The sequence below is a fragment of the Amia ocellicauda genome, chromosome 15 (assembly GCF_036373705.1).
Source record: "Amia ocellicauda isolate fAmiCal2 chromosome 15, fAmiCal2.hap1, whole genome shotgun sequence".
Classification (NCBI taxonomy): Eukaryota; Metazoa; Chordata; class Actinopteri; order Amiiformes; family Amiidae; genus Amia; species Amia ocellicauda.
The window spans coordinates 13,368,575-13,394,746 of record NC_089864.1 but is presented as its reverse complement, the minus strand read 5'-3'; the positions used below and the strand labels follow the sequence as shown (position 1 = coordinate 13,394,746).

Here is a 26,172-nt window from a genome sequence, read left to right as displayed (position 1 = left end):
AAATTCTTTGTACGCATCTCATACAAAGTTCACATTGAATAACACGCTTCATCTATTGAAATCGGGCAAGGGAACAGACTGCAAAATCTGTAGACATATAAATAACTTCAGAAGAACGGCTGACAACCAACATAACTCATCTGTAGTCTCTACATCATTCAGCGTGCACACCCATAACGCTTACTCTACCTCTATACTCCACAGATTATAATTAGCTATGGATCATGTGATATAAAGACTGAGCATTTTTTATATCTCAAAGATGGAAAGGGTAGTACATCTTCTTTACACCCGCATCTGTTCACAATCGTGTCTTAGATTTGCACATTGTCAAAACCATATTGTATTGTATCTTTATAATCTTAAGGGAATGAAACGTACAGCCCTCCTTCACGGGTTTAGTTTTGGAGTCTAGTAGCCAGTAGGCTAAATGGTGAAATATGGTGAGTTTGGCCATAATGTGTCGGTTGTTTTTGGTAATAGAGAGAGAGAAGTGGTTGATGATTTCCCCTTGTTTTAGGTAATCACTTTTTCAGCTTTCTCTGCCTTTTTGATGTTTCAGAGTCTCTCTCCTGGGGCCGCCGTCTTAATCTTTTTCACTGCAGCAGCAGCGTTTATCAGCTGTACTTTGCAAGTAATGAGTTTAGAGGCATCACAGCATTAAAGGAGGTTTCTAAGAATACCCAACATATGTAATGCAAAAGAGACAGGTTAAGGAATCTTGCTCAGCACTCAACATCAAAATATATTATTGAACCACATCTCCAGTGTCAGAGTGGCCTTACATGACTCGAATGAACTCCTTATTAGTCAGCTTTTGACACAGAAGAGAAAAAGGTCTCATCTGTGCTTAAATTACTGCTTTCACTTTCTCCCAGATATGAAATCGTTCTCCTACCCCAAACAACAAGCATTCCTGTAAGCATTCTTGGCTCATTGGGGATCTTTCAGACTCTGCAGTCAAATACCTGGAGTCACACTGGTGCCATGGAGATAGACAGAGCTGTCTCAGAAACGCTGTGGTGTGGATTTAAAAACAAAAATAGCATGGAGAATTGATGAACCTCATACATGAACCTTATATTTTGTAAGTTGCCCTGGATAAGGGCATCTGCTAATAAATAAATAATAATAATACATAATTAGTATTTTATCAGTTATGTACTGTAATGTACTGTAAAACTTTGCTAAAGCTTTATAATGCATGGTCAGGTTTTAGATCACTGTTGGAGAGCTAGGCATCATTGTAGCCATTTGGTGTGGAACCCTGCAAGGATGGAGGTTACCAGAGATGAGAACTATGTTAAAGCATTGCTCGTCAAGAGACAGCGCAGTCTGGCAGTGTGTAACATGTAATGTTCTGCTCTGTTTAGGATCAAGAAAATCATGCTTCTGCGATTTCCATAAGAAGTGATTCAGTGCCACACCAGGAAATGTATTAAATGTACAGTACAGCGGTCACATGTGGTATCTGTATAATCAGTCACCATCAATCAAGATAGAGGTCTAAATAGATATGTAATCCCAGTTTGGATCTGTGCATTTTGCTCATACATTGTTTGATTGGATGACCTCAAAGGCGGAGCAAAATGGAGCACTAATACAAGAGTCACATTGAAAGCAGGACATTCTTAATTAAATCGCTTGATGTTAGTTTTCTAAATGCAAAGTTACCTGTATTTTACAATATATAATTGTATATTATTGTGCATTTATTTTATAGAAATATGCTCCCTGAGAAAATTCTTCAGCACCCTTGGCCCATAATGCACTCCCTCTATTACTTTGACCCATGTCTTATAACAGGTGGTATGAGCAAAACAATTGCAAGGTGTCCAGTTACTGGGTTTTATTACTCTTCAGAATGTCTTAAAACCATGTGTCTGTTCTGTGTAATTCCAGAGGTCTGTAACACACACACAGACTGATACATTGCATTTACTGTAGCATCCAAGGTTTGTGGCATACCAATATCAGGATTATAATGCACTCCATACTGCCAGAAATCTTAAAATCCTTTTTAGGAAGAAAAAAAGACAAGCAAAGTTAACATCAAAGCTTAAATTCATGCACATCTGTCTCCTTGCATGAAATGCATAACTTAATAAAGCCTGTTCCCTCTCTCCAACAGACTGTGCCATGCGCCCCCCTGGCAACCAGCTCTTGCCCACATAGAGGTTGTGCCGCACTCTGAGACCCCCGTGCGCTCTGCAGAGGATGCTGGGAATGTGTCGAGGGCGCCGGAAGTTCCTTGCTGCCTCTCTAGCTCTGCTGTTCATTCCCGCTCTCACCTGGCTTTACCTGTCTGCTGGGAACTTCCAAGGTATGTCTGTAGTGCACGCTATGTACAAATATGATTTTGGAAGAAAAGATTGTTCAGTTTAACACCGAAACTCAAAATGTAAAAAATTGACTAAAGTTCCTTACTCATCTATAAAATAATAATAATAATAATAATAATAATAATAATAATAATAATTTAATACTACATTGTACAAGCAAAGTACTATTGTTTTATATAGAGATGTTAATTTAATGGCTTCTGGCAGTTCTAGGTCAACTGGATTAAAACTTTTTTATTTTTGCAATCCTGCCTCTCAAACACCATCAGGGTTTTTATTGCATGTTTTTTGGAAATGTCATCAATGGAAAACCACATATCTTTCACAACTGCAAAGTGATTTGAAATTTTAAAGTGAAAATGGCCAAACTGACGGTGTTAACAATAATATATTGATATAGTGAGAAAAGAACACACAAAATACATTTTAGTCTGAGTGTAGGATTTATTTTATCACTGAACAGGAATGGCCGAACTAGACATTATACATTTATTTGTCGTGGTACACTGACTGTTATATATAATAGAAAGAACCTGCATTATTTCATGATACATTTATAATGCTGATACATTAGATTCACACAAGGGTGCTTTTGAGGACTGTTGCTATTCAAGCCCAGGCCTGGAGCTCCAACTACTTCACTAGTACAAGAGGAAGGCCAAGCCGGTCTCGAATCCCTCCTCTGTCATTGCTGGCTTTGGTCAGGAGCTTCAGGAGGGCGGTGCGCAATCGGTCGAGGGCCGATGAGGGAGGGTGGAGATACCTTGGTTCTCTGTAGTCTGGAGACCCCCTGTGGCTTCTCAGGTGCTTATAGGTTTGGGGAGGTTGACACATTTGCATCAGATCCTGCCGTTAGTGTGTTAGATGAGCAGCAGGCATTCTGGGAGCCCGCAGTGCGAAGAATGCTGGAGAGCTTTAATGTCATCTGAGGTCGGAGGACACGCGCTTGAAGTCAGTAGCGGTGAGCTGAATTCATTTGGGAGAATATCATTTGAGATTCAAAATTTACAGTCAAAATGTATATGTAAAGACAGTGAGGGACATAATACAACTTCTGTTTATAATGCTACGCTATATACGATACTCAGAATCAGTATTCTAGTTGTTTGTTTATTTATTTATTTCATAGTTTGTTTCTTTATTTAACTTTTTTGTTATTATATTAATGAGTAGCCCGTCTAAACTTGATCACGGGAGTGCGATGATTTAGTCTGGGCGTTTTCAGCTGTATTTTAATGACTGTGTGTGAAGATTGAAATTCTGCTGCTACCAAAATGTTAATTATGATTAAGGCTGCAATTTTGGCTTGGAGGTCACGGTCGCCACGGAAACCATGAATTTGAATCAAGTCCATAAACTCCTGCAAATAGATGCGAAGCAATTACTTGACTCAGTAGTTTGTGTCTCTTTGTTACAAAATGACATTCATGACAGGAAATTGGTTGTCGTGTTGGTAGGAGTGTGTAGAGTTGTGTGTGAGACATCTTTTTCTTGTGCGGGGCTGCAGTTTAATTTGGAGAAGAGACTCGTGTTGGAAGTGTGCCATGCTAAAACAGACATTTAATAAATAATATTTTTTTTTCAGAACATAATTATTTTTTTCCTCTTTGTATTTGGAAAGTGTAAAATACCAGTGAGAGAGAAGCTGTACAACTATAACGGGCCGATTTAATGATTGGATATTTATGGATAAAAGCATCTATTTTGGGATTGCTTAAGAATAGACCCCTCACAACTGTTTCGTGGAATCTAATAAAAGTCATCGAAGCACAGAAAGATCTTTATCTACAACAATACTAACACATATCCTCCCTTCACTTATATTCTTTCAGATCTGACTATTTTTTTAAAAGGTAATTCGGCCTTTTGCTGATCTACCTGTCAATAAAGTTGTCACACAGGTGCTTGTTTAAGAGAGAGAACCGACAATCACACAGAATACGCATTATATGATCATTAACAAGTAAAAGTTTTGAATCAACACATGATCATCTACCCTGTCATACACTTTTACACAAGGCTGACTGAACATGCACAGGCACAGGTGCTTCTGCGAAAGAAAGGCACAGTTTGAATAGCATTACTCTCACATTTAAATTATGACCCCGTCCTTGCCTCTATTTTAATGTGACAGCCCAGGGATTTTACACAGTCTTGTGGAATTAGACGTGTTGTAAAAAATCAGTACGCTTAAACAAGCTGACTCCACTAATTTCTTAAAACCGTATACAAATCACATCATTTTTCCAGATTAACAATTTCAATAAAACTGCTAACATTCCCAGCTTTTAGTCTGACATCCCAAGCCGGGAGAATTGTTTTCCTCTGTCCTGCCACTGGAGGGAAAGCCAAATGACAGCATGGCTGTATTGAAATAATGAGTGACAAATTATTGGAAAATGAATTTGAGTCCTAGATTCCCCAAAGTACCTGTTTTCTTCAATGTACAATTGTGTGACTGCCACTTGCCTCTTAAAGCAATTAAACAAGTAGCATGAGCTTTCCTTGTTGAGACATAGAATAAATGAAGAGGCTTATCACTTCAGGAACAAACCGACTAAATGTCTCTGTGCGCCTTATCTAGTTAAATACATGCATTGCTATAGGAACTCATAAACGTGCTCTCAGGATCACCGAAGGTATTTTAATTAGAAATTAGTTTTGATTTAATTTTTCCGCACTTGACCTATATGCATGCATTTCAGTAAACATAATGCATAATTCCGGTGCATGTTTATAATGTCAGTTCGTCACTGCATACCATGCGGATGTCTTAACTTTGTAATCACAATTATTCTATGAAGCCCGCACATTCATGTTATACATTTAGACAAGATGAATTCACCAATTATGAATGATGTGAGAATTAATTTGGAGCACCTTCCAGCATGTTCAAATACATTTGTCATGCAATAGTGTTACATTATGTTTTTAATTAATGATTATAGCTGGTTTTTATGGGTTAATAGTTTAATTTAGTTAAAATGGTTAGTGATGATAAAGAACAAATGAAACCCAGTGTATGAAAATGATGATTGCAGCTAGTGAGTGTGAAAAGAAGTGCTGATGTGACTCAGCCTAAAACATCCTCCCACCCCCAGACGTCTATTGCTGTAGTGTAGAATAAACCAATAAATAATTGATATTTGAAGCACTAGTGAATACTTCTGCACTAACCAGAGAATAGCACTAACTCAGTCTATGAATCCCCATTAGCCAACTTGTTTTTCTTTTTGAGTTTTGTTTTGCCTCTTCTGCCTATTTAAAATTCTGTTACACCTCTTTAAAACAATGTCACAGTAACTTCCATATGAATACATGATCAGAGACTGAGAAAAGGATGGTTTACCATGTTCAGGCTTTGTTAAGATGATGTGGCTGTTTTCTAGAGTAAACGGTATGTTGAGATTTTAGTGAAAGGTGTGCATGACTGTGACCCTTGGTTGGTTTGAGTCTTGGAAGCCTGATTAATATGCAAAGTGAAGTCTTGTCTCAGTTGTCTAGCAGCAGCTATTACGATGATGAAACTGTACAGCCATTTGATGTAAATGCTAATTACTGATTATTATTATTAAGAAAAACTGTAGGAATAAAGTAAAAAGAACAGATGCTCTCTAAAGCTTATTTTAAAGTGGTCTATAGTAGCTACTGCAATTAAACATGGCCCCCCTCTTTGATATAGACAGGCGCTTTGGACTCTTTGTAGATACACACAGTATGGTGAGCAGTTCGATCTGAATGCTGATGTCGAGCTATCGAATGAATTGTTATGAGGGTTCTACGAGAGGAGTAATGGCTGAACTCATTTGTTTACACGTGTGCATTGCAGACAAATAAATCTTTACTTTTTTTTCGTGGGGCGGGAGACAGCAGCTGTGCAGTCTGAAGACAACCAGAAGGGAGTTTTTTCGATTAATTGAAGATGGGAAAAGCACTGTGGTGGCTACAGTGTGGCATATGTGTCACTGCTGTAGGGAATACAATGTCTTGTGACTTGATGGAGGAGGCAGTTGGGTCAAATGTTTAGTACTGGGCTATTGCAAAGGGATGAATAGGGCACTTTAAGAATATAAATAGAAACTTCGAGGCAGTGGAAATGATGCAGTTATTTGAATTCCACATTGGTATGCAAGGATTCTGTTCTAATGATGCAAATTAGATGTTTTAGTCTTACCTTGAAGCTTCATCCAGCACAGTTCCCTGACTTTACAATGACCGCATTTAATCCGGGGCAAGCAATATTTTTTGGCAAGTTGGCAGTAATGTGGCCTTCATTTCTATTCTTGCAGATGGTTAAATGGAAATTTCTGTCCTGTACAGTTGCTTACCCATATGCAACCACCACCAGAAAACTGTAAAAATCTGGGCTCAACTGAAACAACATGAAATTGTTCCAAAACACTGGAGGGAATAGTAGTATATGGGTTGCCTGGTTCAGCTGATGATGAATGTATTAGATGGGATGAGGATACTGCACTCAAGCACAAAATTGCTGTTTTTGATTGCGTGTACATATGGGTGTACCATATGTAATTGAATGCCCGTTCATGGTAGCTTGTGAGGGAAACTGCATGTCAAAATTTGACTTAATGGTTTATAAACCATAGTCTAACGTATGCAAGCAAAAGAGGCAGAAGCAGAATGGGAAAGATATCTCAAATGGAGGCCAGATGAGAAATTTAGCTTTGCTGAAGAAATTCTTCACTGAAATATTGTTAGGGTTGTTTACCAGCAGGCATGCAATATATAACACTTGCACCTGAATGTTTTAGCACAACAAAGGTGGGCTTTTCGCCTGTCCTAAGACTTTTACAGATTGCCACAAAGGTCCCACAACTCAAAGCAAGCCTGAAGAATGTCACACCGCTCGCTGTGACTTCAAGGGCACTGTGAAACACTTTCAGACACGATTGACTCAGCCTACTTTTAGTTCCCAAGAGTCTTACATGCTTTTGAAGAAAATGACAACCACCAATTTGGATTCCAAGCCTGCGCTCAGCTTTCTCGCCACGTGTCTGAGACGTCAATTCATGAACATTGTAAGACTTAGCCTACTTTTATGTATCTGTTCTCTAATACCCATCCTTGCAGTGTGTAAAGTATATATGCCCTCTGCTGTCAAAATATTAAATGGAATTAGACAAAACACTCACACCACAGCACTGTAAGCACTGCTCTTATTAAGTGGCTGTTTTGGAAAGGCTAGGGACCACAGAAAGGGTGTATTCAAGGGTGATAATATACATACCTGAATATAGATATAAATACTGGTCCTGACAGAAGGATATGTTGATCAAAGGTACAGCTTTACAGGCATGTTTTTGTTGTTTAAATCTAAACTAAGGAAGCAAAAATGTAATTCTTCAATACATATTTCCAATTTACCTTGTTGAGGAGAGCTTGTCAAGACAAATGGCCCTTTAAGTTGTATGGAACAAAAGCCAGAAGGGGTCAAAGGTCACTCCAGAGGGACTTGCCATGCCTCCATTTATAGAAAACTGTTTTAAAAACCTTGAAAACGGAGGCGGACAGATTTCTTTGCTGTAAATAATAAACTAGATATAGGTTTAGAAGTGGCTGAGTTAGAAAGCTTTTCACCCATGTTGTGATGCATTCATGTATTCAGTTGACAGTTTAGTTTAGTTTCCTGCTATCTTCTGACATGGCTTTCTTCCATGCCCTCATTACTGAAATAATTGCTGTGGCTTACAAAGTACTTTCAGAGCCAGACATAGTAGTTTGGGAAAATAAAATGTTTGCCCAATGTTTTTGGCAGAGCATTGAAATTAAAACGGCTTAACCTGCCATTTAAGTAAACCCACTTCTGATTATCATTTGTTTGAGCTGAATGCAGGTTACTCTCTTTTTAATCATTTAGATTAAGCTTTTTCAGCCTAGTGAATGCTTTAATTTAATATACCTTTTTGACAAACCTAAAAGAACTAAAATAAATAAGTGACAAAAGTGGTTTGCCAGTTTTTTAAACTATGAAACCTGTAATTGGATGCTGATACAAATTAATTCAAAAGGCCTTTCAAGGATTTGCTCGTTTGTGGCTTTTAAAACATACTCTGGGCATCAACGAAATGAGGTTCACCATTTTAAGCTAGCCCTTATGAGAACCACACAATAATTTGACAGTATATCTACTGTGCCTAGTGGTTGTCCAGTCAGGGAATGGTTGATGGACTTCTGTTTTGTTAGACAGTAAAGAAAACCGTTTTGCTGTCTGTTCTGTAATTCTTCTGAGAATATGAGACTTAATTCTGTGATGCAAGCACCCTATGAGAACAGAAACTACACCAAATTAATAAATTAAGTCTCTAAAACCCAAGGGCAGTTACACTTGTCCAGTTAGTCCCCAGCAAAATTTTATTGAAGTATTTTGTGTTACATTAATTACACTGCTGACTATGACGATCTGGCATTGGCCACTGTTGGTTTGGCACTTCTTATTTACATACATTTCATTAAAACACAATGTGTTTATGCTGGCGGCGAAACAAAGCGGATGCGCTGTTCAGATAATTGGGACATCCACGTATGCCTGTACATTTCATTATGCCATTGTGGAAACGCATGAAGTAGAACATTATGCAAATTCTGAAACACTACCTCAATATCTCTTAATTATCAGTCGAATGTAATTTAATTGAAGTATGATGTTCAAAACAATTGGATGTGCCGATATGCATCTTTTAACTTATTGATGCAGGGGCCAAAAGATGATCATCAGAAGGTTCATGTTTGAGCAAATGCTGGATAAAAATTACAGATTCTGTTGTGTTTTTATTATTTGTTCATTTTAAGCATTTTTTTTTGGCTTAATTATCTCTGAAAGTCTGCCATTTAAAGTGAAATGGCAGGGAGGTTTTTGAAATGTCGTATGAAATTAATGCAGCTTGTTCTCTCATTCACTGACTGATGGAAGTAATCTAGTGGATATGACGCACAAAAATGCCGTGGTGGACCACTATCCACAACCAGGTGGGGGAATCAAACCAAATGCCATTGATGAGGTAATTGTAGAATAAGATCAGATGAACCCACTGGCCAGTCCATGTTGGCCATTACTTTAAGCAATACAGCAACTTTTAACGACGTAACAGAAGTACATCTAGTTCTCATGGGCGTATTGATTGGGAGGACACACTGTATACTTGATGTAACCTGGGAGTGTCAAATCAATCACAAACAATCATATGCTATTAACATAAGATGAGACAGAAAATAGGCTTGGAAAAGTACTGGCTTTTTTAAACATTTTCTGAAGCAGCCATCACTTCCTTATCATAGCAGGAGATCACTTACCATTTGTTTCAAGTGTCTTTTGTTTTAATGCAAGCCAGCAAACAAGGGCTGCACCCAACTATTGTGTGGATGCAGGCCTCATTCACAAACCTGCCTGTAAACAAGGACTGGGCACAGCTGTTGTTTTTATGCAGACCTGGTCCTCAACCTGTCTGGAAGCAAGGGCTACTCTTTGCTATTGTTTACAATGCAGAGTCCAATCTATCTTTATAGGGAAGTTCATATTTTCTCCTCTTCACATTAAACATGAAGTTTTTAAGGACTGGCATGTCACTTGACAGTGATTCATTTTTCCATGTTGCTTTCCTCTAAGGGCTAACAGTTGGGGCACCACGATTTTTAACAAAGAACTGCTCTGTCCTGCCTGTCACAGAGACGTATCTGCATTGCACCGCTAGCTCTTCACTCTCGGATGCTGAGGAACACATCGTATCTTCTCATTGTTCTTCAGTCTGCTATTGCTTCCCTGACAGCTTATCCATTTTTAACACCTTGGGAACCATGAGTGTTCAGATAAAGCTTAGTGGCCTATCAAACACCTGCCATGAACTCTTTTGAATGCAAATGCCTTACTTGCACAGGCTCGCTTGTCATGCGTCTGGCCCCTTTGAGCCCGTCTGGCCCGGTCTTTCTATCTCTGTATATTGTGCTGTCCTCCTCTGCGTTGGTAGTTTAATTTTTAAATCAAGGGAGCCCCAGCTGGGGCAGGAGTAGTAAGAGTCCTCTGGGTCAGATTAAGGTAACCTGAGTGTCATCAGGGATGCACCTGGAACCCCCATCAGAGCAGCATGCAAGATAATATATACCCATACACGCTCTCCGACTCACACCTGAACCCTCTTACAGAGCACCCCGGCAGCCTCCCTCTAAGCAGATTATAGTATTCAAATCTACTGAACGTGGGATTTACTATTTGAAACTCCAGAGGAGCATGAAATTAAATAGTCAGGAGAAAATTAATACTTGTATTTCAAAAAGCTCTCCTTCAAAACAAGTTATTGTCTGGTTGATTGTCTTAAAACCTTGTAGCATGTGAAGTGGAAAAGCATGAAATTTGGTGATTCTGAATTGGCTTAACTCATTTAAATTTAAATAAATAGTACCTCAAGATTTATAAAAAAATATATAAGAGTAATGTACTTTCTTGAGTCTTATAATCACTGGCATTTCTGTATTTGTTTATTTCCTGTAATGAATGGCCACTGCTGACAGCACAGGCTCATGGGATATGCACAGAGACGTTGACTCCTGCTCTCCCGAACTTTCCACTCAAGCAGAAGTGCAGCATGTCTGCTTGCATTAATTTATGAATTGGAAGATTAATTTACTAATTAATTACTCTATTTCAAGTCTTTTAATGCCCCCCAGTCCTGCATAATGTATTAAGTCATACTGTTTTGTCAGTGCTCTACTTTAAAGTCTTTAAATCATGTGTGGAAAGGTTTCAAAGAAGTGGGGACATTTTTAATGGCCTTACTTTCTGTGAATTGTGAATAAGCGTTCACCTCATGATATAGTCAAAACATTCACGAGCCTCTGCTCTGATGTTCACTACAACATTGAGAGCATGGGTTGGACTTTGGACAGAGTCTGGGTCTCCCCATGGACAGCACTATACTGACCGTGTTCTGTTGGTATTGGTTTGAGGAACGCACCCTAAACGCACTGTCTACAGTGCAAGAGCTTGTGTCGAGATTTGCCATCCACAGCGTCTTGCAATCCTCCCAGTGTGTCAGAAGGAGGAAAGTGGGCTCCATTATTTACTCTCTGGATTGGAGTGTGACTAAAAATGCAGTGATTGAAATACCAAACACATGCCTGGGAGGGCTTGTGAGTGATTGATTGCGTGTTTGCATGTTGGAGTGTTTGCGTGTTTGCATGTGTGTCCTCTGTCCCCCTAGGTCAGGTGGAGTTAAGCTGAATAATTTGATTACTTTTGAAAAGGTAGGCGGGAAGAAGAATAATTGGTTTGTTTTCTTTTGTTATTTTAAGGGGGAACAGGGCAGTGAAGATATACAGTGAGAAGCCACGTTCCCCAATATTGAGACATAAAAGGCACACAAGATTGTCTCGTTTTGCTACACGTTTCCTACCGGCGACACAGCCAGTCGGCCTCTCGCTGACAGGAATTGATTTCCAGCTCTGTGACTGCAATCCTAGAAGCCCAGTCTGAATGAATCCAATGCATTTAATAAACAGATAATATTTCCCTCAGATCTGTTCATGGTTGTGTGTTTTAATTAAATTTGTTTCAAGAGGGTGGTACGAGGGCAGCAAAAAAAAGCAGCTGGAATTCTGCATGTAAGCAGTGGTAATACGGATTAGACTGAGGTTTGGGTGTTTTTTTTTGTTTCTGGTTTTTGTTTTATTCCTTTGCTCCTGTCTCCTTTTGTTAGACAGGATTCGCCTGATTGTGTTGACAGATGGCAGGGAAAATCCAAAGATAATGAAGGAAAAGGCAGCCCATCATCCTTCTTCTCTGTGTGCTCTGCTCTTGGGCTAAGCATGCTCAGTGGAGCGGAAGAAAGTTCAATATTGTACAACCTATTTCAAATCGCAGGTCTATCCCACAAACCACATACGTTCCAAAATATACTTCTGGTTTTGAAAAACATTTACACAGTATCGCCCCTAGGAAGAGCACGATTTATTTTCCTCCATGAAAAAAGCCAGCAAATGTCTAGAATGTATATGCACTATGCCCAAATACATTTGTTCTGTCAATAGGACTGAAAGCTGTAAAGTGAATAGAAAACGGTATGTAATGGATTAAGAAAAACAGCCAGAGGTAATGGTTTTATGAGAACAACAACAGAAATAAAAAAACTGTGTGGTGACAATATTGCTCATTTGATTACTGCTAACAAATAAATAGATCTTAATTTCTGTACCTCTTCTCTTGTGGTTTATATACAAACTGCTAGCTAATATATTCTCCTCTGTGGCTTAGGCTCATTATGGAGAAAGACACAAAACGGTTAATAACCTGTGGAAATGCCCTGTGTAACATGTATTGCTTTATTGTGTGATAATATACCTGCACTTTTAGCTACTTTTGGATTGTGTACATCTTTCTTCTTTGTCAAGTACCTGACCCACTAAAGGGCTCAGGTACCATGCTAGTCCCCGAGGAAACGAAACTGTGTTGTTGTGTTGTGAGCGTGCAAAAATGAGTCAGGATGCCTTAAAGAAAATCATTGATCTTATAAGCCAGATCGATAAGTATAATAATAATACCAGCGGCTCCTGTCTTGGGTATTCACTGCTCTCCTCTGCCATCTTCACTGAAAACGCGCCTCGAGAGACTTCATTGTGTTCCTGTAATTACAGCCACGTCCACCACAAGCTATGAAACCTTTCCTCTGTGCTCCAAGTTGTTTCGAAATATTATTCTTTACCAAATGTGTATCCGATATTTAAAGCCGCATTAATACATCATTCACGGAAGAGTGCTATTTTTATGTAAGCAGACTATTTTAGTTTTGCACAGCTAGCAACAAGATGCAGGCTAATTTTAGGATTCAAAAGGAAGCCCGAGATTTATTTCCCCTCCCCAGAGAGCAATGGTGTCAGAATATTGAATGTAACTTCCATATGTTTGTTAAAACTGAGCTATTATAACTTGGCATCTTTAAGAAAATATATAATTTATTGTCAACGAATTGACCTAGTTGTTTTTTTCAGACTTGAGTTCTTAATTAGGCAAGAAAACATTCTACCTACCCCTCTGTGAAATAAAGTCGCTTGTTTTCAGCGCTGGCAATGCAAATGATAAGAAAGTTGAGGTGCACGCTTTGGGTTCATTTATTCAAGTATCTTACAGGGCAATTTAAAAGGTGACCAGTGGACTACTTGTCACTCTTGAGTAGCTGACTGTGGCTGTCACTCATTGGTGTAGTTATCTCTCTCTCTCTCTCTCTTTCTCTGGTCCATCAGTGAAGCCCATTCCTCTGTCGCCCATGGAGCCACAGTCCGCCACGCTCTTGCCTGGTCCCCGGGAACGGCTCGCTCTGGAGATGCGGGTGCGAGAGGTGGAGGAGGAGAACAGGGCACTGCGCAGGGAGCTCAGCCGGCCGCAGAGAGGCCCTCTACACAAAGCGCCGCACAGGAGGCATGGCAACCAGTCACGCACTTACTCCACCGAGGAGGGCACAGGGGACAGCGACGGGCAGCGCTCAGGGGCCGCGGGCAACGGCTCTGACTGTGCCCAGCATCCACCCGTGGACAAGTGTGAGGTAAGGATGGGAAACTCTGCGCATGTGAGAGAAGGGAGGTCAGAGGTATCCCGTTTTGTGTCCATAGAAGAATCTGGAAGCTTTATACTCGGATATGTGAATGTATGTAAAGCTCTCCGTCATCTCAAGAGGCCACTACTGAAGGCCTAACAAATTCCTGTGCATTTATTTCCATAAAACTGCATTCCATTTTAGAGTGTTTCAAAATAATTGTATCTGGGGACAGCTTTTCCCCATCATTAGGTATAAGATATGAAGACTCTGAGGATGTTAAATAGTTGCAGAAGTGATTTTGCATCGGTGCAGTACACTAAATGGACAGAAATCCCTGAAAATAAAACACTGTACCTACCTGAAGTTCGTTAAAGTTTCACCAAATGTCTAATGAGAGAATGACAACAGATATTATTTCCACATTTCCTAAAAGGCACTTCAGACTCCAATAACATTTATTCTAAATAAGTGATGCATAATCAGTTAGTCAGTTTATGTGGTTGCTATAATCTTTGACCGCTCCAGTCTTTTCGTGGGTGTGTGTATTAGAAAAATAAGTACTTATGAGCCGCACTGTCAATTAACAGTGAAATTGTCTTACAGTAAGGCCAAAAGAATTCTGATTTAGAATAGAATTAGTTTAGAATTGTGATGTATCTGATGCTCCATTTGTTATCTGGTATAAATGCGTAAACCACAGAAGGACTCAAAAGAAGGTTGAAATTTTTTAGATTCATGTCTGATATATTACACAGATTTGAGCTGCGCAGGAGAAATCGAAATCAATAATGACTCAATTGCGTTGCTCTCTCTGACTATCCAGATGTTTGGGTAGGCTCTGTGCACAAGCGAAGGGTTTTAATTGAGTTCTATGTTTGTGAACATGAAGGCACATTCTCATGCTCGCAAACCTGTTAGAGTGTTGAAAAACTGCCGTTTCCTTTACATATTTTGACTTGCAGACATATAATGAATAGAAGCATCAGGGTGCTTGAAAATGTTGAAACTCAAGATACTGTCACTCAGTTCATATCAATGGGAGCTTGAGGAGACCGTCTACAGAAGTTTAGAGAGAAGCCACCCTCAGTAAGCTTGCTCAGTTTAAACCCAGTGGTATTTTTCGGTTTTATTTTATAACAGTCTTTATAATATTATCCTTACAGGAAATTGAGCTCTTAAAAGGGTCTCAGTCTACTACTGTGTTCTAGAAGGACTAATTCTTATCAGAAGTAAAGCACGTACAGTCAAATTTAAGTCGATGGCAAACCTCCAGAAAGTTGACCTTCGTTAGATTAATTTCTTGCTCTTTTAAGCTCATGCAGATTTGAAATCCAATGCGATCTCTGGCCCAGTGCTTTGTTATCAACCTCCCTGCTTCTCTTTTTGCTGAGGAATTCAGTGGTCTTTAAAGGGATGGACACTAACTGAAGTGAAAGACTTCACAGAGAACAGGGAAGGAGTTGATCAATAATTGAAAAGGTGAAACTTGTCATTATTATTATTATTATTATTATTATTATTATTATTATTATTATTATTATTATTATTATTTTTATTTTTTGGCAGACGCCCTTATCCAGGGTGTTTTGAACCTGGAACACTAATTCATTTTGTTGTGTTGCTAACATTGCAATTCGTGTTTTGGACCCAGAGAGAAATCTGTATGGTGTTTGTTTGTCTAAGTAACATAATATGATCCCCTTAGCATTTATGAGTCATGACACTCCCGTTTTCTTAAACTCTCTAGCTCTACCTCTGTTTTGTCATTCAGTTCATGTGGGGCAAAAAATCACTGCCAGGTTCGGTCTTCAAAGATCTTTAATCCTTTTCTCTCTCTAACAATGTAGGAATATCTTCAGCTGCAGGGCTCAAACTAGCATCGTGTTGGCCACTGCAATTATATAGGCCCAGTGGAATTGATCCTCTGTCGTAAAAGAGCCCATTTTAAACATCAGCCTGGTAACAAGTAACACTGAGCAGAGTCTCACCTAACGTTGCTAGGCCACAAGAGCTCAAGTGGTGTTATGCTTTAGCAAACAACAGTGTACGAAGTGACTGTCAGCTATGAACCAAGGTAAGCCAGCAATCCAACTGATGAGCAACATGTGCAAGCAGCTTATCTTATTTTGGGGATTGCACATGGCAGAGCGCAACTGTGATGGCCGACGCATACTGATGTCTTTTCTCTTTCTCTTTGTATCCTTCCCTTCTGTAGACTATCCATGTGGCTATTGTTTGTGCCGGGTACAATGCCAGCCGGGATGTTGTAACACTCGTGAAATCCGTCCTTTTTCACAGGTACTTTTCATCCTCTGTTTCCTTGCTTTTTATTTACCTCTTTTTTCAGCTATTGCAATAGAAAACTGTTATGTCTAGATAGTAAATCTCTTCACCACAGAATGGCATATTGCCCCTGAACGCTATCTTCCACATTGTCAGTAAGACCAACTGTTGTTGCTCCTGGTGCCTCCCACTACTTATACTTTAGTTACCAGGCAACATATCCTTTATTGCAACTCTGTCACAACTACTCCATGTCATCTGTAGCAAAGCACAGATCAAACTGCTATCCCACTTTCTTTCAACATTAGACCAGACTGTACAGACATGGGATCTCTTTCTTCTTATTAACCTTATGAATGTAATTCAGGTGGAACACACACACACACACACACACACACATATATTTGTATCCAATATCCCCTTCTGCACTGCAAAATTGTAATGCAGACAGATTCTATTACATGTGCCATAAAAAGCTAGTTTATCTAATATGCTTTCCCATTGACTTAATTGCTTACTTATCAGGATACAAACCCTGAAGGAGCTGGACTCCCATTGTTTTTGTTTAGATTATGATTTTGATTTTTTTCCCACTGAATTGTGTACCAACCATACAAACGCAGCTGTTGCACTGAGGCGCATGGAGGCGCCGGGTAGCAGGAAGTGGAACTAATTTCCATGACTCAATTTAGTTTCTTTATTCTTTAGCATATTACTAAACAGAGATAATCAGACATTTACCTTTCTGTTTCTCCCCAATTAGCTTTTATGTTTCTCATCTGCCTTGTTTTAAAGCACCCTTAAATGTATGTTCTTGTAATGGTGAGAAGAAATAAGACATAATTGAGTACTGTCCATCCCTAAATTACATAAGAAGGCTCCCCGCATTATAGATTTATATGTCATATTAAAATACACTGTAGAAACCAAATATTGTTGGTTATTTTGTATCTTTGGGAGGACAGAATGTTCTGTAGCTTCTCTGCATGTCAAAGGTGAATTCATGCCATTCATTTGTCTGAAACGCTTTGATGAAGATGACATTCAGTATAAAAAACAGGCATTCACATGTATGACTCATCTGTTGTCTATATCAAGATAACGTTCAGCTTATCAGATCTTCTGGATATTTTGTTAAAGGTGGTTCTTGGATAAACTGTGCTTTACAATACAATATTTTAATCTATTAAGTCATAAGAAGTCCCTGCTACATTACCTTAGTATTTATCAAGAGTACAGATTATTTATAATAACAATATGTAGGATTTGTACTGTTATCCTTGCTACGCCCACACTAAAACAAGTTCAGAGTGCACAATCTGTATCCATAGAAACCAAAACGATTAATGCAACTGTGGGTTTAAAACGTTTAAAATACATATTAAGGGTCAGATGTTTGAAAGCAAAAGATATAGTAGGACATGGGTTATGCCATTTTCTATTCTTTATAAACCCAAGTGAATTACCTGAACATATCAAGTCATTGTATGAAAGTGACATCAACTAAGAAAAGGTCTCATTATGATTATTATGATGATGATGATGATTATTATTATTATTATTGTTATTGTTATTATTATTATTATTTCTTGGCAGACGCCCTCATCCAGGGCGACTTACAACATAACTCATAAGTGTACCATCATCCAAAGCAATCCCCTTTTTCCACCCAGCTGTGCAAATGGAAAGGGTGTTTCTGATCTCTGGTATCAGTGCATGATCTTATCAGATGTGTTGTCCTGGTTTCTATCATTCTCCCTCTTTGTCTTTCTCAGTCTCTGTCTTTCTTTCTGAATATAAATCCAATATCTGACTCATTTCTCTTGCTGGATTCCTGACATCTGACTCACTTAACTTGCATCTCTCACACACACACACACACACACACACACACACATGCACATACATACCATATACAGTTGCGTGCAAATGTATTAGGACAACTCAAGATTTGTAACTTATTTCTTTCTCTGCACTCCTGGTTGTTTTTATTTGGTTCAAAATCGACTCGACTGACATGGCTCCCAGGCACAAGAATGTATGTAAACACTCCTATACTTCAGTAATCCATACGTGGAAACATTCTGCTGTTGAGGGAAGAGGTTTTGCAGTGTTTGTATTTTGTTATGCTCTCTTCAACGGATAACTCTGCTATCTTTTGTCAAAATCAAAATATTCCAGGTTGTCACTGAGGTTGTCAGACTGTTCCCTGCTATGCATTTTTTTAAGCAAGAACAGGTATGCTCTTGGAATAAATTTCCATGTGTTATAACTGAATTGGAACAGAGTAAACTGAAACACAAAAAGCCACTTTTCAAGACACTCTTTGTAAACTTTGTTCTGCAAACAGAGTTTTAAGCATTTTAATGACTTTACGATTCGTTGACAGGGTGCTTCGTGTCCTTCCGTCCGTCCTGTAAATAACGACTTTGTGTTTTTCAGACGAAACCCCCTCCATTTCCACTTCATCACAGACTCCATCGCCCAGCAGATCCTGGCTTCGCTCTTCCACACCTGGATGGTCCCCGCCGTGCGTGTCGACTTCTACGATGCAGACGAACTCAAGGTCAGTGTCGTCCCGGTTCCTGTCACGTTGTGTTCTCACAAATATCCAAGCTTTTGTTATTTTATCTTTTTCTGTAGGATTCTTTTTTCCTGTTTCGGTTTACAGACTGCAGACAGTTTTCGAATGCCTGAATTTTTCATACCCTCAGTGTGACAGCTACTGAAAGCTACTGACAGGCACCGTGACAAACACCAAGGAGCAATCGCAGTGAAGCAAGTGTCTCAGTCTGCTCTCTGCATAGTGTCACTGACAGCTGGTTATCTCGTTATAGTCCGAAGTATCCTGGATCCCCAACAAGCATTACTCTGGAATCTATGGGCTCATGAAGCTGGTACTGACCAAGACCCTACCGCCGACTCTAGAGAGAGTCATCGTTCTGGACACGGACATCACCTTCGCCACTGACATCGCAGAGCTCTGGGCCGTCTTCCATAAATTCAAAGGTATCCCATCCTTTTGTTGTTCTTTTTCCTGTCTCTTCACCAAAGTCTGATGACAACCCAACCACCGGGTCTACAACTTCCTTAGGGCACCATTTTCAGCTCTATCATTGTCATCTTAGCTTCATTTATTACCGTCACATTTAGGAAATGCCAGTGTAAATTGGACTCTGGTTTATACAGTGCCTGCTTACTCTGAAAATGTCATTCTCCAACACCCGTTCGATTTAGACCGTGGCATCCCTCTTTCTCTCGGCCTCCACACTTTGCCAGACTGTTAACTATAATAGTGTGAGCAAGGAGTTAATGTGATAATTTAAGAAGTTTGTCATCTGAGTTAGATTAGAATCCAGGATTGCGAGGCACCAGGCTAGAGAAATGCTCTACTTGCTCATTTTCCCCATCATTAATTGAGTGCCTATGTTTATTTTATACCCCTAGTGACTCTTCCAATATTTCCCTTACCTGCCAACATTCGATCTCATAACCTCTTGCTTGCAAAGCAGATGTGGAGAAGTTAGTTCCCCATTAGTGGGTTTGAAGGCTGTCAATATATATACATGGGTACACATTTCTTCTTCACAGCTTGTGGTGTATGAAGGTCTGCATTTACATCATTTTCTAACACTGCACTAAATTGTCATGCAGAATATCAACTGTTTTATTTACCAAGACAGAAATAAAATGATTCTTCAGATGGATAAAATGTCATGAAGCATATCCAATTTTGATCTGGGCTTGAGTAGTTATATTTTATAAGTGATATTATATGATAGAGAGCACTGCAGCTATGGATAAAATTGTGGAGAAGGGCGTTACAAATAATTGACTTGCTAAATTAAGATATCTTGTTTCAGTCCAATGTAACACAAGGCAAATTCTGGAAGTGAGGCTCAGACCAAAGATGCCAATTCCAGTTTACCAGAGCAGGGACTGGATTCTGAACTACATGTTAAGGGCTAATTCAGTTGATCTAGTCAGGCATATATGTCCAAGCACAGAGCCAATAGATTTAGCATCCTATATCTGGTTAACCAACGTCATTTTGTAAACCACATATGGCTTCTGTGGGCGGTCAGGGGGTGTTCACATTGTGACTTCCCTGCTGTGTAGCTGTGTGTCTTAGCAATGCAAAAAATATAATTATTTTACAAAACACAAAGAGATGACAGAAAAATATAATTTTTAAAGCAAGTGGTGACTGACAACAGTCAGAAGTCCTAAGCATGTTTCTCTGAAGAATAATGTGGCTTATCTGTTGTGTAACACCAGGAGCATTAACCCACTGCCTCACACAGCAATGCATTTAGACCTGTCAACAGCATCTGAGACCCTGGTGTATTGGGCATTCCTGTTCATCACAACATGGGACATTAGAGCAGTACCGCAGTATCAAAAGTGGATTGCGTCAGCTCTAATTAGACTGTATAGTAGCAGAGATGAGAGGAGGCGAGCACAGCAAGGACTCGGAAAGATTTATGAACCTTCCTAGCCAGCGGGGGAATATTAAACGCACGGGTCTGGCAGAATCTTAATTAGTAATACATTTGTAGAGCCCATCTTTCCTTAACTCCTCTCTCTTACCCCCCTTGCAGCCCCCGCCACCCCAACCCCTCTTTATAGGTCCCCTTGAGACTCAATTGGCTGGCGTATGGTAAAAACCTGAGTGGGGACACTGTAGCTCAGAGCTCCCTCACAGCCATTAGCTGTCAGTATTAGCTGTGTTCACAGCAGGGTCTGCTCCTTAATCACTCGCTTGTAAAGCCCGAGTGGGTGAGCCCTGGGCTGCCTGTCAGAAAGGGCTCTGCACTTTGTTATGGACGGCACCCTGAGCTTTAAAGAAGTGTGCCCTTCCCCACGACTCTCAAAATGTCGAAAGTCATGCTAATTCTGAACTTTGCACTTCTTCTTTCTTCCCTCGAAGAGATTGACAGCTTTACCTTTTGCAGTATTGGACTGGTTTCTTTGGGACAGGGCCTCTGAGACAGGTTGTGTTGTTTCCCGATAGAACAGGGCTTCTGCAAGGGGCAGTAAGGTTACAGGTTTGCCATTTGTTGAAGGGGACTAGGACACTGTGAGCCTCATTAGAATTCCCATGTCCTAATGATTTGTCTTCAATAAAAACGGTTTATACTTTGCTGGAATTATACTTCGCTGACACTTTGAAACTGTCACTCATTGTAAGAGGCAGACATACTGTTATGTCCCCTTAGGTAGCCTTAAGCCTGATTTATGCATGTGCGTACATACATTGTACGCCAGTCACCCCAGCACTGAGCGATTGGCTGCAGCGCTCTGAATCTCCCTGCTCAACCAATCAGCGCTTGCTTGACACACAGCACCGCAGCACACACTTTTGGGATTTTCGGAGGAGTGTGCGTTGGCTCCTCTGTGAGCCTCTGCCGGTTATGCTTACCCAGAAACCCCTGCTCTGCGTTGCTACGTAGAAGCATAAATTGTGCTTTAGCCTTACGTTTTGAAATTGTAATTACAATAATGGCGGTGGCTATCAATGTGAGAGTTGCAGACAGAATATGTGTTTACCTTGGGAAGACAATTAAATGTGGGTCTGAAAGTGCCATACAGGATCAATTGTTTGAAGCAGTAAGACATTTAAAAGTGTTAGAAAAATCCTGCTGGAGAAAGGACTGCAATACAGTGCCGTTACAAAGTACATTAACTTTTTTTGGTACAAATACATGCTATGATATCGCAAAAACATTTCGCTCTGAAGTTTATTGCAATTTAATGTTTATGGTATGAATAGTTACAGTTTTTGAACACTAAATCCCAGTCAGCTGATTAAAGGTATTCATATTGTTGACACTGTTTATGTTGGAGAATTAAGTTATTAAAAAATACAAAACGTTTGCCAAACATACAGCAATACATCAGATATAATGAATGTATCTGTGAGTAAATTAATTGTTTACATGTATGTATGTATGTATGTATGTATGTATGTATAATATACAGATAGGTTGTAAGGCAGCATCCTTAAATCAGACCAGATAATTCCTTATTACCCCAGTTTAAAATACTTTCATTTCACTCTCAGATGGACTGAACAGAGAACTGAAATGTTTCTTGAAATACGTCATTGTTAAAACCTGATTTGCATTGCTGGGGTATAATAATTAAATGATAATGGCACAAATTAAAATTCAAGAGTGGCATTGTCACATGAGTAAATCAACTGCTATTTTATTTTCCTCCAGTGTGAATAAATCCTTTAATATATCATCCTGATTGACAAGCCTTCCCAGTCAAAGAATGCAAATGTACTGCATAACCCACAAAGGTAGACGTGATCATGAATGTGCTTTCATTAGACTTATCATTCATCCGGTTTCCTGAACCTGTGCTGTACATCATTGTTATTGCTCTGAATAATATATTTACATTTTCAAAGCAAAAGAACAAAATACTGCAGTGTTTGCAAGGCAGCCTCTTTTTAAATTAATATTGATTTAACTAAAATTCTTTAGCAATTGAAAAGGGAACAATCCTACGCTTCCCTGAGAACTATGGAGTAGGCGGCATATAAACCATCCCACGGTGCTAAAAATGGACTATACAAGACCTGCTCAGATTTCTCAATCCCAACGTGTTCCGGACTCGGATTCTCAGAGCGTTGCCCTTTGACCTGCCACGACCACATTGTTTTCTTGCTGTCAGCTCAGCATTGGGTCCTCCAGTGTGGATGACTACTCATGACACTCAGTCCCTCACACTGCACACACGAGATAAATGGCACCCCAGCTGACACATCTGCGCCTCTCAGGATGCATGCGAGCCACGCGTGTGCAGATACACCTGTCCTGCCAGAGCTGAAATACTTGGATAGCGCTGGGAGCTGTGTCTGCCACGGGTTTGCATTCGCTGCCTCTGGGGTTCTGACCTTTTTCATAAATAGCTCTGTTTGAGAATCTGTTAATCATCGAAGCTTGCTTTTTTTAATAAAGGTCATTGTCCTATTCATCCTTGAATACTGGAGAGTGTTCAAGGCCAGCCCAGAAAACCAGACAATTACTGTTATTTACTTTGAGTATCCACATTTTAGAATTGTGTGGCACTATTGAATTAGCAGTCAGTAGCAGTGCATGTGAAATTTAAAAAGGAAGAGGATTAATAAATCCCCCAACACACACACTGACTCACTCACACACACGCACACATTGAAGGCACCTGTTCCCTGTGTTTAAATAAACAAACATGATGCTAAACATAGATCTTACTCTAAATGATGTCAGCGCTGGAGAGATCTCTCTTTATACTGCTCTATACAACAAGCAATTGCACAAAAAGCTTTAAAGAACATATTTTCAGGTCAAATTCGAATGATATCATATGTGTATATCAGGTTTGTTAACATTTTTCACCGAGTAAAAACAACACATCCTTCATTTGTCTTGTGAAAACACATTTCTTTGCTGTTTGGCCTTTGGAAGGTGGTGGGACATACCACGAGACATGTTCCCTCACATCTCATCTCCCCCTTTCCCCGCTGTGCAATGTGTAGTATGTCTCCTAAGCATTCGGCCATCTTCTTCATTAGGATTTTAAACTTTGTTTTTTTTTCCCCCCTTCGGAATTACTCCAGCAATTGGCAAGTCCTAACTCCGTGAACCTTATCCTCTTTTGTCATGAAAATTGAGGCCAGCGAGGTTGCATATCATTTCAAAATCCCATTTCGGATACCGTGGGAAGGGGCACTCTCCAAGCGGCGTGTGGCAGCGGCCCGCTGAGGCGATTAGGCCGAGGGCATTGCCGGGCTCCCTATCACCGGCTGATAGGCGGATTGCTGTAAATATCCCATTATTAAACTGCACACCTTCGCCTCTGCACTCAATCTCTCCAGGTTCGTCTCTCCCAGTATTAATGCAGCTGAGGAGTTCGAAATCAGAAATAATAAAATCAGTGCACAGCCACTCTCCCTACCCAATTACCGGTGTTTTAACAGAGTGCAGGACCTGGGTCAGGTGGCTTTAAATTTGACGCCTGTGGCTGATATTATCGTTGGCACTGTGTGGGGGAGTCCAGTTTCACGGTGGCATCTTTCCAGAGAAACACTTAATGCTCCATTTCACATATTAGTACAGTTTATTATATAGTTAATTAAAGTGTCTTCTTCAGATATACTGTATGTTCCTTGCAGTCTCATTGTTCAATTTCTCTTTTTGTCGCCTCGGACTAAGGTATCCTACTCTGAATGTCACGGCACCACTTTAGCTTGGCTGTAGCCTTGCCTGGGTTCACACTTGAGTGATGTGATAACAAGCGGATCTCTTCTGACACCATTGTCTGTCCAGAGTAGTTTTTTGGTAGAGGGGCACAGGTTCGGGACAGATTGACGTCACATCCTCATATTCTTGCATGACGAGGGAGGACTGCAACCGTGATATCCATCAGCCAATCAAAGTCTATGTACATAGGCCCTCCGATACATACACGTTAAATATCTCCAAGGGAAAGACATTTTAATTCTCAAAAATAAATAATTATAATAAAACAGAACTCCTAAAATGACGATATTTTAACATTCTGAAAGATGTGGATGATGCAGGAAATAGTGAATCACGTCCTCGGGTACTTGCCCCAAACTTGTCGCGGCTGTGTATGGCGGTGAGAGGCCTAGCAGGGATATGACCACGACTACAGCCCCTCATGTATAAATCATGTTAGTTTATGAGGTACACTGTCTCCGTTTTAGCTTTGCCTGGTTTCTTTTTTCCCAGGCTATTGCTGCGAGTGTGAGGGAGAAGGGGAGTGAGAGAGAGGAGAATAGGGGAACAAAAAAAGCTTTTTAATTAAATTACCTGTGCACCCATATTAAGAACTTCGCAATGGAGAATCACCTTGAAATTTAGATCTTAGATTATCAGTTAATTATTCAAGGCGGAGTGCGGCGCAGCAAGGCTGCTGGAGCTCATTAATCTTCCCACGGTGGCTGTCCCCGCTGCTAGACCTCGAGTCCCTTCTTAATCACCAGCTAAGGCAGGGAGGCTCGGCTGGGGGTGGGGGACGGAGTCCTGTGGTGGGTATCCTGAATGCCTTGCGATAGACTGAGAGTAAATTAAGGATGTCTACTTACTGAAATGAGGAGTTATTCTGTCTAGATGCACAGAGGACCAATTTTAATTAAATGATGGGGTTATTTATTTATCTATTTATTTATCTTAAAGCAGCTCTGATTGCTACAGCTCTGGATACTTTTAATTTATTTCGGAGCAGGCTTGGTAGAGGCTAAAATGAAGACACTAGCAATGTATAAATGTAGGACTCCTGCAGTAGAGCAAGTTTCCCAATACTGTACAGTTAGAGTGTTGGTAATGAATACGCTGAGTTGCTGAGTTGGCATCAGTATTAGACTGCTTAATGATGTTTCTGCTTATAAGGCTCTGTTAAACCTTGCATGACTGATATAGCAGAGTGCTAGACAATACAGGGAAGACATAAAGAAAAAAATCATAATAAGCTGTGGTTTTCTACAAGAATATATATTTAAGCAGTGTAATATATGTAAATATGGTTTGTTTGTGCTGAGGTTTCCATTTTAGTAATGAGTCACTTTCAGAGCTGTATTGATTAATTGCTTTCTTTTTACCATGTGTGGGATTTGGAAAGATAAATCTATAATTAGAAAACAAAAGTAACACGTGGGGGAAGTCCAAGTGCCTACATGGAAGTTACGGGGTGCCATGAATAACATACTGGTTAACCTTTGCTCTCTGCTAATGTGATTAAGGAGAGTGTGGTTTTCCCCTTCGCTAGTGCCTGTCATTGTAAGTGGGGAATTAATAATGTTCTCATTGTTAACATTTTCACAGTAAATGGGGTCACACCAGTCTTTGCAAAGTCTTTTCCGAAGGCTTACAAATAATAAGATTGCCAGCTGACTATTCAAAGAGACGTTGTCTTTTGATGGCTTTTCACTGTGCAGTTGTTCTTAATTCAAGCTTTCAGTTTGAACTTTCAGGTGGGATATTTTTATATGAAAA

At 39.9% G+C, this 26,172-nt stretch overlaps 1 protein-coding gene across 1 annotated transcript in view; it reads left to right on the top strand.

Annotated features, from left to right (window-relative positions):
• The window catches only part of large1 (LARGE xylosyl- and glucuronyltransferase 1), a 55,584-nt gene that overhangs the window by 16,679 nt on the left and 12,733 nt on the right, over positions 1-26,172 (top strand). Inside the window, exons 2-6 of the mRNA XM_066723983.1 lie at positions 2,132-2,323; positions 13,590-13,888; positions 16,098-16,180; positions 18,608-18,731; positions 19,003-19,174. Coding sequence (XP_066580080.1) covers positions 2,218-2,323; positions 13,590-13,888; positions 16,098-16,180; positions 18,608-18,731; positions 19,003-19,174 — 784 coding nt within the window. The 5' untranslated portion in view covers positions 2,132-2,217. The remainder of the gene's footprint in view (positions 1-2,131; positions 2,324-13,589; positions 13,889-16,097; positions 16,181-18,607; positions 18,732-19,002; positions 19,175-26,172) is intronic.